Source organism: Lithobates pipiens, unplaced genomic scaffold (assembly GCF_037356315.1).
Source record: "Lithobates pipiens isolate NorthernLeopardFrog02 unplaced genomic scaffold, aLitPip1_a1.2 Scaffold_18, whole genome shotgun sequence".
Taxonomy (NCBI): domain Eukaryota; kingdom Metazoa; phylum Chordata; class Amphibia; order Anura; family Ranidae; genus Lithobates; species Lithobates pipiens.
Window position 1 is genome coordinate 12969411 of NW_027507758.1, and position 13532 is coordinate 12982942.

Below are 13532 nucleotides of genomic sequence, written 5' to 3' on the forward strand. Positions count from 1 at the left end.
TTTTTTTAAACTGTATATAGCTGGTTGCTAAGCAACCACACTGTAAAAAAAACGTGGAAAAAACGTGGTAAAAATGCGTGTCCAAAAACACGGCAAGCACCGCAAAAAGCACTGCAGAAACGCTCAAAAGCAACATGCATAGATGTGAATCGAGCCTTAGGCTGAATTCACACCTATGCAGTTTTAGTGCTTTTTGCCTTTTGCAGATTTGCACTACAATCCATTTAACAATTGTTTCCTATGGAACACGTTCTGTAGTGCAAATCTGCAAAATGCAAAAAGCACAAAAAATGCCATAGGAAGCATGGTTCACACCCAGGCAGTTTGCATTTTTCAGGTACATTTTGCATTTTTCAACAAACGGTTTTAATCCATTGAAGCCTATGGAACCAAAAACCAGAAAAAACAGGTCCCTGGCCCTTTCCATAAAATGCATAGATGTGAAATACATACATAGGAAACTGTGTTAGATTGTCTGTAGCGTGTTTCTGCAAAACTGAAAATGCACAAAAAAAATGCATAGGTGTGAACCAGGCCTGAGAGCTTGACATTGAAAACTGGAAGCTAAAACAAGAACTGAGCTCTTGGGTGAGATTATTGGCTTCTATGGATAGGAGCCCCGTTTTGTTTGCTTTCTTTGCTCCAGTTTTCATAAATCAGCCCCCATTTTTGCACATTCATGGAACATATAAAAGATGCAACAAATATAATAAAATAAAAAATACAAAGTAATAACCAATTGTGCTCCTTCTTTTTTTTTTTTTTTTAATCATCCCAGAACATGAACCTTGATTGGTTTGAAGAGACCCACAATCAACAGTTCTTGGCCACCTTTGCAAGTATAAGGATCACCTGTGTGCATAGCAGTCCCTGGCCAATCAGCATGAAGCCCCGCCCTCTCTCCAGGGTATAAATCTCAGGTCAGGGCTGAGGGTCAGTATTACAAGTCACCATCAAGATGGGTTCTTCCAGGGCAGGATTGGGCTTTGCACTGCTGTTGTGGAGTGTCAGTGTGTCCTGGTTGCTGTGTGATGCCAATGGACACTTTGAAAGCTCCTCGCTCCTCCACTGTGCTCCGGACAAGATGGAATTGTCCTTTTCTATACCTACCGAAGGGTTGATCCCTTTTGTGAAGGTGTTGGGTAAGTTGTGTGGTTTGTCTACCCCCCCCCCCCCCATATTTTAGCGCCTTGTGGTTTAAGGGTGGCGATTGTCAAAAGTAGGGATGCTGTTCCTACTAACTGGCTGGTAGCTTCCAGGACATGGTGGATGGGAGTAACACATGTTGAATAGGGATCAGTGTGCTATTATCCAGGATATTCACTAGAATGTAGCCAGTGTCCTGAGATTTTAAAGATCTAGTGACTGGATGGGTATACCTCCTTATTACAAAGTGGAACGGAAGATTACTCCTCCTACCATTCCCACCCTTTACTTGTGTTCCATTGGGGAGAATTCCTTTTGCTTCCTGTACCACAGACAAAATAGGGGGAGGGGGGCATAAGCCCCCCTAGGCTCCAGGGGACCACCCTCTGCTATGAATAGGCTGCCCTACCCATGATGCACGAAGATCTACTGATGCAACAAGGGAAGCTGGCTGGAAGCTCTCACATCGGGTGTTTAGCCCCAGTGCTTGAGATTCCAGTAAGCACTGGCATACCATCCAGCAGCTTTCAGTCTCTTACAATTTTACAGGCTGCTGGCCATAGGGCTGGGTGGGGTGCCTATGCCTTCTGCCTGCAGAGTAGTAAAAGAAAATCTTGGGTTGTCCCCCCAGATAAATTAAGAGGTAAAATCTCTCAATGGGGACACTAGTTCAGGTGACCTGGGGGTCCCCAATGGATTCCCTTTACAGGTGTTTCCTATTGGCTTTGGGATAGGAAGTGAAGGGAAATCTTCCCAATGGGACACGGATAGCAAAAAGTAAACTTGCAGGGGTTATAACCCTCCCTTACTCTATACTTCTAATTTAACAGTAAATGTGCTATTATGGTGAATGGGTGGAGTACATATAACTGAACGTCTTACTATTTGAAGAAATTTTGTACAGTAAATATACTATCTTACTTGGTTGCTTCTGGCCTAGATCAAAATGTCCTCCCAGGGGGGAGGAGGGGGTTTTCTGGGTTAAGGGCAGATGGATTCCAGCAAGTAAATGCTACATGATTCATCTGCCCCTAAAATGGTGGTATGCCGTGACCCTGCGTTCCCTATGTCTGTTCTTCCACGGTACATGGCAGTGCATTATTTTAGTAGCAATAAGCCACTAAATGTCTTTTCTCAGCAGTGTATAGCAGTTTTGTGACATCCTATCCAATGTCCTGTTAAAGCTTGCAGAAGGAGCTTTCGTTCTCGCAGGGCCCCTGACCCTGTATCTGGACAGTGCTTATCGCATGCACTCTCCCAAGAGGAACTCTCTAGCAATGCATACCAAACTGAGCATGTGCAGCATGTCCTTTTACCCTCCATTCTATGGGGGGGGGGGGGCTTTTAAAATATGGACACTTATCTGTCCAGGGTGCCCAAGATGTTGGCACCCGAAGCCAATTTGTCTCTTGGGTGGAGATGCTGCCATGACATTGAAAGGGGGAGGGTTTATTTTTTTTTTTTTTTTTTTATTTTTTTTGTGGAACTCCACATTAAATCAGTTTTGTGGTGCTATGCTCTGGTTTTAAAGTATAAAACAAAGTACATACATCACACTTGTGCGATGCGGTTTCCTGCACAGCAGTTCACTGCCATATGTGAAGTGATGGGGGAGTATCACTTGTTAATGACACCCCCATTTCAGCTCGTGTATCACACTAACTGACAGTTTGGACATGAATCGGATTGCAAATGTGTCAACACCCATGCATGGACTGCCCATCGGGACTACCGGGAGCATCCCGGTGGGCCAGTCAGGTGCAGTCCTGGAGCCCCTCCTCTCTGACAGTGAGTGATGGCAACTTCACTCCTGTTGGGAGGAGCAGCTCCATCACTTGCTGGAAGGAGCATTAGGCATTATGCTCCCTCCAGCCTGCAGGGGGGAAAGACAGCTAGCAGACTTTCCTTCCTCTCTCCTTTATCACATGACTGGGGAGAGGAACGAAAAGCTGCCTTCAAAACTGTGAGTACATGTGGGAGGGGGCGCAGAGGGAGGACACTCTGATGTTAAGGGGGGGCTTCTGGTGGGCACACCAAGTTAAAGTGGGCCGGTTATGATGAAATCTTGGGCCAAATTTTTGTCCTGGCCCTGCATGCATGACATCTGTAGGACTTTAAGCCCAGTGTGACATATTTGTAACCCTTACCTATGACAGGCAACCCACCTCCAAACCCCCATCCCACATTAATAACGACTAGACTAGATTTGGAGTAAATGGGCATCTGGCCTTAATCTATTAACACAGTGACTGTGCAGTCCAGCACATGTCATGCTGTCCCTGCGGCTGTAAGTTACGGGACTCGCTATCTGATTCTGGTCCGAACAGGGTCCTGTGCATGTTTGGACTGAATGTATTGCCGATATCGCACCGTAATCTGTATGGCTGATATCACACAGACCTCACATGTAATGTGCACTGCAAATTGCATGCGGTGTCTGGCATCACAGAAGTGTGAACCGGCCCTAAATGTTTTGTCTAACAAGGGCTCTCCATGGTTTGGCTTTGCCAACAATCTTGTGCTAATCTGCCTTCAGAAGTGAATGTGACATTTGGTACAACGTGCCTTAAATCTACTAACACTTTTTTGTTCAGATTTCCAGGATGTATTTCAGGATCCCGCCAATGATTCTGCTTGTGGGATCTGGGTAAGGCATGGACCCAATAACGACACAATGGTGATTGCTGCTGCCTATGATGGATGCTACGTAAGAGAAGAGGTAAGCTTGACATCACTGACTCTTTGTTGGACAACTCATTACAAAGTTCTAGGTTCCCAAGATAACAGGTTTAGAGTCTTAGGATTCTATGTTAGTAATGCATTCCTTGGCTGTATGTATAGCCAGAACTTTAGTCCTGTAGATTGAAGCCTTACCTATGTTTATTGTCTGAGCCCTTAATGGGTCATCTGTCTGGTAACCATTGCCACAAATGGGAGATCATTTAGATGTTGCCAGAACAAGCATTGATGGGGAAATCTAACGGCGACACCTTGATCTTGAAGGCAATCTCTTTATCTGTAGCATCTACAGGACAGAAGTGAAGGGAGAACTTGCAAATTGGACAGTACTCTAACCCTTCCTTGACCAAAATTCCGTCTCTACAGATGTTTGACCTGTGCTGGCTATAAGTGGAAAGCCCCTAGTAACTTAAAGTGCCCGACTCCTTGGTAAGTGGGGAGGCTTAGACATGGACTGAGACAACTCAACTTGGTTTGGTGTAATGCAGGGGTCTCTAGTTTAAATCCAGGCAGAGTGGCCCTTTGCTTGCCTTGATCTGGACCTTGGAACAATAGTCCTGAGTGACTACTAGGACTTTGGACGATTCCCTGGCATTTTTAGGAGTAAACACTCACTGACCCCCCCCCCCCCCCTATGAAAAGTGTAATGCATCCTGGGTTTTTTCTTTAGGATGGGGAATATATGATGGTTCTGCTTATGGAAGAAGATGGTGCAGTTGACCAGTACAAGACAGAGAAGAGATGTCCAATACAGAATGGTAACATGTCTAATTTTAAAAATGGGGGGGGGGGGGGTACAGTGGTATTGGGAACCCTCATTTCATTGTTCCCTGGAATGAAAGCACAATGTAGCTTCATTATGGGGGGGGGGGGGGGTCGGGAGACGCCCATTAATTGCAGGTTCTGAGGCTGAGTGGGGTGGTAACTAAACTCATTTGATGCCTTATCTGCATTAAATCGGCCTCAGAACCTGTCATTTCATGTGTCCTGGATTATGTGGCAACCCTAGACAGTGTGCATCTCCTAGTTTCTATTCTCTGAAGTTCTAACTCCTAGAAAAATCTAGATGTACTGCATGTTTCTATACGCTCTCTAGACATGTGAACACTGAAACGTTTCGGAATTTTGTTTTATCCGAAAAATGTATTTAGTTACTCCCAAAATTCATATTTTGTTTCACTAAAAACATGCATATGTCAAATCTGTCATTGAAGGCTGATGGTGTCTGTCGAATCTTCTAAGAAGATTTGATGGAGCACCTAAACTGTACAACGCTGCAATAGTACATTTCCGGTCGAATGTTCCGCCTACGAGTTGTTGTAGTAGAATTCTAATGTTGTATGACACTAGTAGTAATTGTATTAATTACTAGTCAACCAACATTAGAATTCTATAGCCTATGGGCAGAGCATTTGACCATAAATGTCGGGTCTTTCGGTTTTCAGATTCTGCACATTTGTTGTTTATAATAAATACCTCAGACTAAAACAAATGCACATGTCTAATGCTCTCCTTTCTTGTATAGAAGCCCTGGATGCCCCCAGCCCTGATGTCTGCTCTGCTGTTACTAAGGAGGACAAACTTTCCTGTGCTGAAACGCCTGTAACCAGTGACACCTGTGCTGCAATGGGATGTTGCTACTCCCCGAGCGATGCTACAATGCCCTGTTTCTTTGGAAACAAGTGTAAGTAGGATGTTGGGTATCAGCCTCAACATAACACTATGACCAGCCTGTAAACTACACTTTTTTTTTTTTTTTTTTTTTTTTTTTTTTATATATTGTGACCAACATTATGGTTGACACATTTTTGGGACCATTGTCACTTATACAGCAATCGGTGCTATACAAAAACACTGATTCCTGTGGCAGCATAGAGGTTGTCCTAGGGGTGTTACTAACTGTGGCTGTGTTGTGCACATTACTTATCTCTGCTCCAATCACAGGGAGCAGAGATCGGTATCACTTGTTGCTAGGCAGAACATGGAGATGCTGTTTACATTGGCATCTCCCTGTTCTACCTCTCCATGAGACTATTGTGGGTATCCCTGCAGTAATCGGGTCCTGTGAGCGCGGGGCGCATGCCCTGCCACCTCTTAAAGGGCAACATACAGGTACATGCCCTTCTGCTGACGTATCGGTGTGAGGTGGTCGGGAAGCAATTAATAAGTTATGAAATTGGCCAGTAACATAATGGGATTAAACAAATTATCCCTTTATAGTACAAAGAGCTACTGTAAACATTGCTTTTACTGTTCCACAGCAATAAAGGAACCAATACAGTAGCCATTTTCTTTTTGTACTATAAAGGCCTATTTTTTTATATCAACTAAATTTAGGCAATCAAAACAATTGATTATGAATCATTAGTTGCAGCCCTAGCCTAAACCACACTTAATGACCATTCAGGTACAATGGACAGCCCTCAGTGCTAGAAGACCTATGATCTGCTCCTGTATAACTTTGCACTCTTCACTGCAACCAAACTTGTCTGCAGTATTTTTAAATGGTCCAATCTAATTCACATCTGTAGTGGGCACAATATCAGTGACTAGATAATTGCATGTCTAATCTACATGGTGAAAACCCAATTTTTGTTTTCTACAGTGACCACACAGTGCACATTTGATGGCAACATGGTGATTGCAGTGTCCAGTGAACTGACCTTGCCATCTCTGCATCTGGACTCCGTCAGGATGATTGGATTGGACTCCTGCACCGGGCTGACAGTAGATACCAGCAACTCCTTTGTGGTGTTCAGGTTCCCATTATCCTGCACCGCAGCATTTCAGGTAAGTATTGCAATAGTCTGAACCTTGTGGTGCTAGCAAGGCTTGCACATGCTCTACTATACATGTGCTATTTGAGACAATAAGACTGATGCTTACAGTTCTTGGACTTCATAAACTCTTGGCTAGCTTCAGCTTTTCCCAAAATGGTGAGGCTGATGGCACATTTTGAACTTCAGTATTGCTTGCATTTAGATTGTTTGTAATGGAACTGTCAAGCACCTAGCTTGGGTGTTTCCCTCCGTATAAAACTTCCAGTCTGGAACCAGGTACTATAGTTGGGTACCCATAAGACGCTAGCTTCAATGCTAACAACAATTTTTTTTTTTTTTTTTTAACAATTCACACTCTATAGCACAGATCAGGTAGAACCCGATAACATTACCCTCACAATGCAAACTGCAAAGAGAAATGTACCTACCATAGCTAAGGAACAGCCAAAAAACCTAATCCTTAAGCAAAATCAACAACTGGTGACTTGGTGCCCACTTAAACCATCCAGCACCAAGCCCACAACCCTGGATATAATGTTACACATTAGAAGCATAAACCTCCGATGTTTCAATAATGAGGTAAGTGGTCACAATATTTGTATCTCCAAGTGATGGGTGACTCAAATAATGGCATGCACACAAATGACAGGGACCTGCTCAATGCCTTTAGACTATAGCAGGAGACTTTAGTATTGTGTTTCTTTTGAGGTGATCATATTCGCATCTGCTCAGTCTAAAGTCATTGCTGGTTTGAGCACAAAGGAACCAAATCTGTTCAGAGACATGGACCTTGATCCAAAGCAAGGCCTTTCAAAGAGTTCTCCAGGCACACCTCCCAAAGAGTAGCGTTCCCAGTGATCGGGGTCTATAGGCCACCCTGAGGCCTCTTTATTGGTTGGGGCAGTCATTCCAGCATAAGTTAAAGCTGGCTATAGACCAGCTGTAATTCAGCCAATTTAGAATGGCTATTAAATACTCATGAATTGAACTATTGCCTTCATGAACTGGCTTAATTGGTACTCTACTACACCATCAACCCTACTCCCTTATGCGCTAAAACCTGCTTAATAGATACTTCTGTAGGTTTCTTGTGGTGTACAAAAAGCCACCCTTTGCAAATTTCTATATTGTATTGACATGTAAAGACTTGTGGTATTTCTCTTAAAAGCTCATTGACTACCTATCCTGGTTTGTTGGAATTTAAAATTTTCTTCACCCAGGTGCCCAATGGTCCAATGAACTATGTAGCTACTGTTGAAGCTGGTAGACAAATACAGACATGGCAAGGATCTTCTATTACTAGGGACAGTACAATGAGGTAAGATGAGCAATCGTGCTGTAGTACATGATGGGATTGGGGAGGAGAGCACAATCTAATACTGTTCTGTTTGTCTAGGGTGACTGTGCAGTGCAACATCATGCAATCTGGTATTGTGCCAGTGCTGCCTTTTACAGTGAACACTCTGCCGCCACCTCTTCCTGTCAGTACATCTGGTCCTCTGGAGCTGGAGATGAGGATTGCACAAGGTGAGAATACAAGTGTTCAGCTTTGCTAGAAACAAGCCAACATGCTTGCACTAGTCTAGTGACCATTAATGTGATGCAGGGGCTGGCAATTCTCTGAACTAAGGGCCAGTTTACTGCCCTTCGTACTCTAGGGGCAGGGGTTGGCATGTGGCCAATGGGAGTAGAAAATATGCTAGCATCAGTAGGATTAAACTATGCCCCATTGGAATTCGTGAAAGTAATGGTGCCCCACTGTCAGTAGAGGGGGGGGGGGGGTGAATAATGCCCATTTGTGTCAGTGGCAAACTGTCCCACTGTTGCTGACATGAGGGCCACAGTTTGGAGACTACTAGTGTAATGCAATATAAAGCTACAGTCGCAGCAAAAACCCTCTACTAATGACAGTTCACATGGTGGTGGCACTCTTGAAAAATAGATTCTTTTGGCTTGCCTTAAACATGGAAAGGGGCAAGCATACCTCCCAAATCTGAGATGGAAACTAGGGGCACCTATTAAGTGATATAGGACACAACCCCTGCCATGCCCCTTTAAAGGAGAAACTTTTATTTTCACCACTTTCTTTATTGGCTATTGCAATTTACAAATGTAGCAATGGGAAACACTTTCTTCCAATTTTTAAAGGATTAAAAAAAAATGCTTGATATACAGATCAGACCAAAATGAGAGACATAACTTCCAACTGTCCAAGGTTTGGAACAATGGGCTAGGTATCTATAGTAAAGGTGTACCACAACTCCAAAACCCTATTATGCTTGTCCAGTCGTTCAGTAGCTGTCCTCAGATCCTAACATGAAGCTCCATCAGAGGAAGGGTCTCGCCGTTTCCATTTTTTTTTTAAGTGCTACTAAACTTTGTTGTGAAGGGGTAATGGCAGCCTAGTTCTTGCTGCTGACCTGTTCTCTTGCTTGTGAATTCCCTAGCGGCTCATGCTGGCTGCTCTTGGACTAAACTAACTTGACACTTAAACCTCCCAAAACACTGCCTACTTTTTCCAATTGTACCCCCTGACTTAATGAAATAACATTGTTTCTAGACCTTGTGGCATAAAGCTTCAACTCATCACATGACTTGCATAGACTTCCATAAAATGGCTTTTCAGTTTTAGGATGTAAAATACTTCAGATATTCAATAAGGCCTTGTGCCTTCCTCTTGGGGGTAGCTTCACCAGAGTTAGGTGTTTGTAGCTTCCCCCTCCCCTTTTCCCCAGGGTTGACATGTTTGTACCCTGACCCCCCCCCCCTTCACAGGGTTAAGACATTTGTAGCCTGACACCCCCCCCCCCCTTTCACAGGGTTAAGAGGTGTTTGTTCATTGGAAGAATTATTTTGCTTGACAAGTGGTTGGGTTCAGGATGTCCCTTTTTTTTTTTTTTTCTTAAGAACTTTATGAAAATAAGAAACCTATTGCTCTTATGTAACATGTATTTTTATGTAATGCAGATCTCAACTATGCCTCATACTACACGGATGCACAGTACCCTGTGGTCAAAGTGCTCAGAGACCCAGTCTACCTGGAGGTTCGCATCATCGACAGAACAGATCCAAACCTGGTCCTTGTCCTAAATGACTGCTGGGCCACCAGCTCTGCCGATCCCACACTCCTTCCTCAATGGCCCATCTTGTTTGACAGGTGGGTAATCTGCAGAATGGAAGTTATCCCGTCTACCTTGTGTAGAGCTCAATTCTGAATTTGGTTTTTCAGTTGCCCTTTCAATGGAGACAACTACTTGAGCCAGCTGATTCCTGTTGGAGCTTCTTCACAGGCCGTACCTATACCAAACTACTACCAGCGCTTTGTGGTCAGCACCTTCACATTTGTGGACTCCACCACCCAGCTTGCACTTGATGGCCTGGTAAATGAATAAAATTATATGTATTTTGTTATAATGCATTGCTGTGAAATATATATATATATATATATATATATATATATATATATATATAATTTAAATTTATATTGTGTGTAAAACTTGTCTTCAGGTATACTTCCACTGCAGTGCTTCTGTTTGTGTTCCATCTGCCAGGGATAGTTGTGTGGTTTCTTGTGGTCAAAGGAGAAGTGAGTATTTTTATATCCAGGAGTGACTGGTGGTAGAATCTTTGTTTTTTTTCACAACTCTAAAGAACATCCACTATGGAATTTTAAACTTAATCCTCTTTTTAGGGCGAATGGCTGAACTTCAGTCTCTGAAGAACACGGTGACTTCTCAAGGACCTGTTGCTTTTGTGTCTGTGGATAATAAAGAAATCCTAAAACTGGAAGGTAATTAACTGGGGGGGGTGGGGGCCAGGCATGTACTGGCCATTGGGACTACCAGGAGTTTCCCGGTGGGCCGATGGCTCAGTGGGACACTCTGATGTAAGGGGGCTGGTGATGGGACACTCTGATGTAAGGGGTGCTGGTGATGGGACACTCTGATGTAAGGGGTGCTGATGGGATTCTCACAATGTAAGTGGGCCGGTCTGGATGAAGTCCAGGGCCAAATTTCTGTCCCAGTCCAGCCCTGGTGGGGGCTGACTTCTGTTGAGATTCAAGACTTTAAAAAAAATGTTCTTCTCTCCTAGGTACTGATCCATCAGACTATTCCACATTGGACCTGGCTAGAGCACTAGCCACTGCTGGGGTTGTTGGGTCTGTGGCTATTGCAGTTCTAGGCTTGTGGCTTTATCGCAGGAGTCAAACATGTAACCTTAAAACTGCAAATGTTTGAATAAACTATTTTTCTAAATCTGTCTCTACTAGCATTATTCCAAATTCTGTTCCAGAAAGGCATAAAATCAGCTTTGTGGCTTGAATTTGAAGGTGGGCAGAAATGGCTTCCCAACCATACAGAGCAAGTTATCCTTAATGGGTTAGTAGGACTTTTGCTTGCTAGGCTATGATCCTGCCGCAGTTTTGTATTGGTTGTAATACCACTGAGAATTCACCTTGAGTCAACTGGGGGACTCAATTATGCTGTCCCCGCTCTCTATTAGAGGGTTGTAACAGTAAGGTCTACAGACAGGTTTTTGAAGGTATAGCTATTACTCCATGGGGGGGGGGGGGGTCCATTTAAAAACTAAAACCATCTCCTCACTAGATTGCAAGTGACTGACAGAGGTGCACTACTTCTAGCCTTAACTTTGGCAGGCTCATCTCCTGGCTTCATCCATTTTTTTTTTTTTTTTTTTTTTTTTTTTTTTTCTCCCTCCCCCCCCCCCCCCCCCCCCCGCCCATCCTGAGCTTCCTCAAACCTAGCCTCTTTCTAATGGCTTTATTGGCCATATGATTGAACTTTAAATTTAATTTTTTTTTTCCCCAATGCAATTATGGGGAGTACTGTAAAATTAAAGCCGTTTTGCCTCTAATACCAGGGGGATATTATATTGGGTAAAGGCAGTATCCTCTCTACTGTGCCTGGGTTGTCAGCCCTTCTGCAGACCCTCGTAAAAGCTAGTCTATGAAAAGCTGGCTAATGGACTATTCAGCAGCTCCAGATCTACACGTATCAGGCACACCGTAAACTGGGCCTTTGCTCATGCCTTGGCTGGTAAAACCCTGTGTGGATTTTCTGCCTTGTTCATGGCGCAAGATGACCAACAGGTTGCCACGGGTAGTCAGGACTGTCAGAGAATCCTTGCACACAGAAAGTTGTAAGACTCTTAATGTCTGGATTTTTTTTTCCTGTTTTCTCACAGGACACATTTAACCCTCTTCAAACAATTCCTAAACTCTGCACGGTGCTTTTGTTGGGATGCCTAATATGGCACATGTACCTGCAATGACAACATATTGGCTTTCAAAGGAGTGCAGTTGTATTTCATTCTATGATTAAGCTAGAAGCTTCTCCTTGAAGGTGTGCAAATTGAACAGGGACAGAGCAGCAGAATGTCTTGGTGGTCGGCACCTTGCATTACTGGGTTTCTTAGGTTCAAAACCTCACCAGGACATTTCTATCCATTGCAGGAGGTCAGATTAAGGCAATTATGGGAAAGATGTTTTCCAGCATCGTCCCCCGTTTGTTTGACTTGGCTGTGTAGCAGATTACATTTGGGATCAAATGTCACACGCCAGTAAATTTAGTTCTTTGCCTTTAGTACAGCAGATGTTCTGAGGGTTAATTGTGTAGGTTGGCCTTAATACCAGTCAGGCCGGGCTATGTTTGGAAGTTCTGCCTGGTCATGTGAACGGTGAGGTGCACATGACAGGCTAGAACCAAGTCTGGTTGGATGTTTAGGTATCAGCCTTCTCTGAGCCAATCATTGGGGGTGCCAGGGCCCGTTGATTCTGGGAATGGCTATGTAAAGGGGTGTGGGTCACATGTTTGGGGTTCTGGAGTTGTTTGAGACCCGTGTGGTCTGGTTCCAGGACCAGGGTATCCCCGTGAGGGGGTCCTGGGGTGTTCGACACCCCCACAACATCTTCCTGTCAGTGGCCCCTGATAGACCTGCTTAGTCTGGGGTAGGGATCCATCCGTTCCCAAGTCTTGGAACCAGCTGGTCTGGAGGAGGATTCAAAGTGTCCGGATGTGCTCTCTCAGCTTGGAGGGACACCACAGCTCGTGGAAGTGCCTGGGGGAGTTGAGAAGGACATTGATGAATTCACACATTTCCAGGACCCTTGAGACAGGAAATCCTCCAGGTACAGAGGAAAAAAGGTTCCTGTTCACCCTTAGTTGATCCTGGCAGTCAGCACTTTGACTCAAACTTGATCTCTGGCTAGAGATCTGTTCAGCCTTGAAGTGCCCAGCTGTGAGTGGCTACTCTCTGGGTACAAATGGAGACTTTGCTAGACCTGCAGTTCAAGGTGCCTGAGTTCTTCACCCGTGCCCTAAGATTGTGTTAATTGGAAGTTCTACTGCAAAATAAATAAAACCTCTTTAAAAAAGGACTTCATCTGTGTCAGTGTACAAGCCATTGGCTATCAACCCTGGGAACCCCTAGAATTGGAAGAGCAGGCCAAGAGAAGGGAAGCCCATTAAGTCAAGGCTGCCCTGAAACAGGTTATGGCCGCTACAGCTGTATACATGGAGTTGTCATTGGAGGATGCTGTGTCTTTCAGGGGTATAATCAACCATGACTGTTTCTGGGGGGGGGGGGGGGTGTAGTGTCTTCTGGTGGTAGCTTTGTGTTGGACTTTACCCTAAGGGGTATATCTGTCTGCAGTTGGTTCAAGGTCTAGCAACTCTATAAATCTAGAAACTCCTGTGCAGGACCACTAAGGGTAACATTGGGATACTTTGAGCATGCTCTAAAGCTAGGTTTTTGTTTTTCCTTTATATTTCTATTATACTACACTCAAAGTGCACAAAGTATTTCTGTTAATCAACCGCACTAAACATGCACACAAAAAAAATATTT

General features: G+C 44.1%; 1 protein-coding gene across 1 annotated transcript; it reads left to right on the plus strand.

Annotated features, from left to right (window-relative positions):
- Window positions 1-805: 805 nt before the first annotated feature.
- On the plus strand, window positions 806-10925 carry LOC143990020 (zona pellucida sperm-binding protein 4-like). The gene is made up of 12 exons (XM_077490260.1): window positions 806-1142; window positions 3741-3865; window positions 4556-4643; window positions 5411-5569; window positions 6491-6675; window positions 7886-7983; window positions 8062-8192; window positions 9633-9822; window positions 9895-10045; window positions 10173-10251; window positions 10357-10455; window positions 10758-10925. Exons 1-12 carry the CDS (start codon window positions 959-961, stop codon window positions 10901-10903), a joined length of 1635 nt encoding a protein of 544 aa, XP_077346386.1. The 5' UTR covers window positions 806-958; the 3' UTR covers window positions 10904-10925.
- Window positions 10926-13532: the final 2607 nt, after the last annotated feature.

Excerpts from the sequence above, each read along its gene's own strand:
- LOC143990020 (XM_077490260.1), top strand. The coding sequence starts at position 959 with ATGGGTTCTTCCAGGGCAGGATTGGGCTTTGCACTGCTGTTGTGGAGT. Across the intron at positions 7,984-8,061 it reads ACTAGGGACAGTACAATGAG|GGTGACTGTGCAGTGCAACA; the intron begins GTAAGATGAGCA and ends CTGTTTGTCTAG. Across the intron at positions 10,046-10,172 it reads AGCTTGCACTTGATGGCCTG|GTATACTTCCACTGCAGTGC; the intron begins GTAAATGAATAA and ends ACTTGTCTTCAG.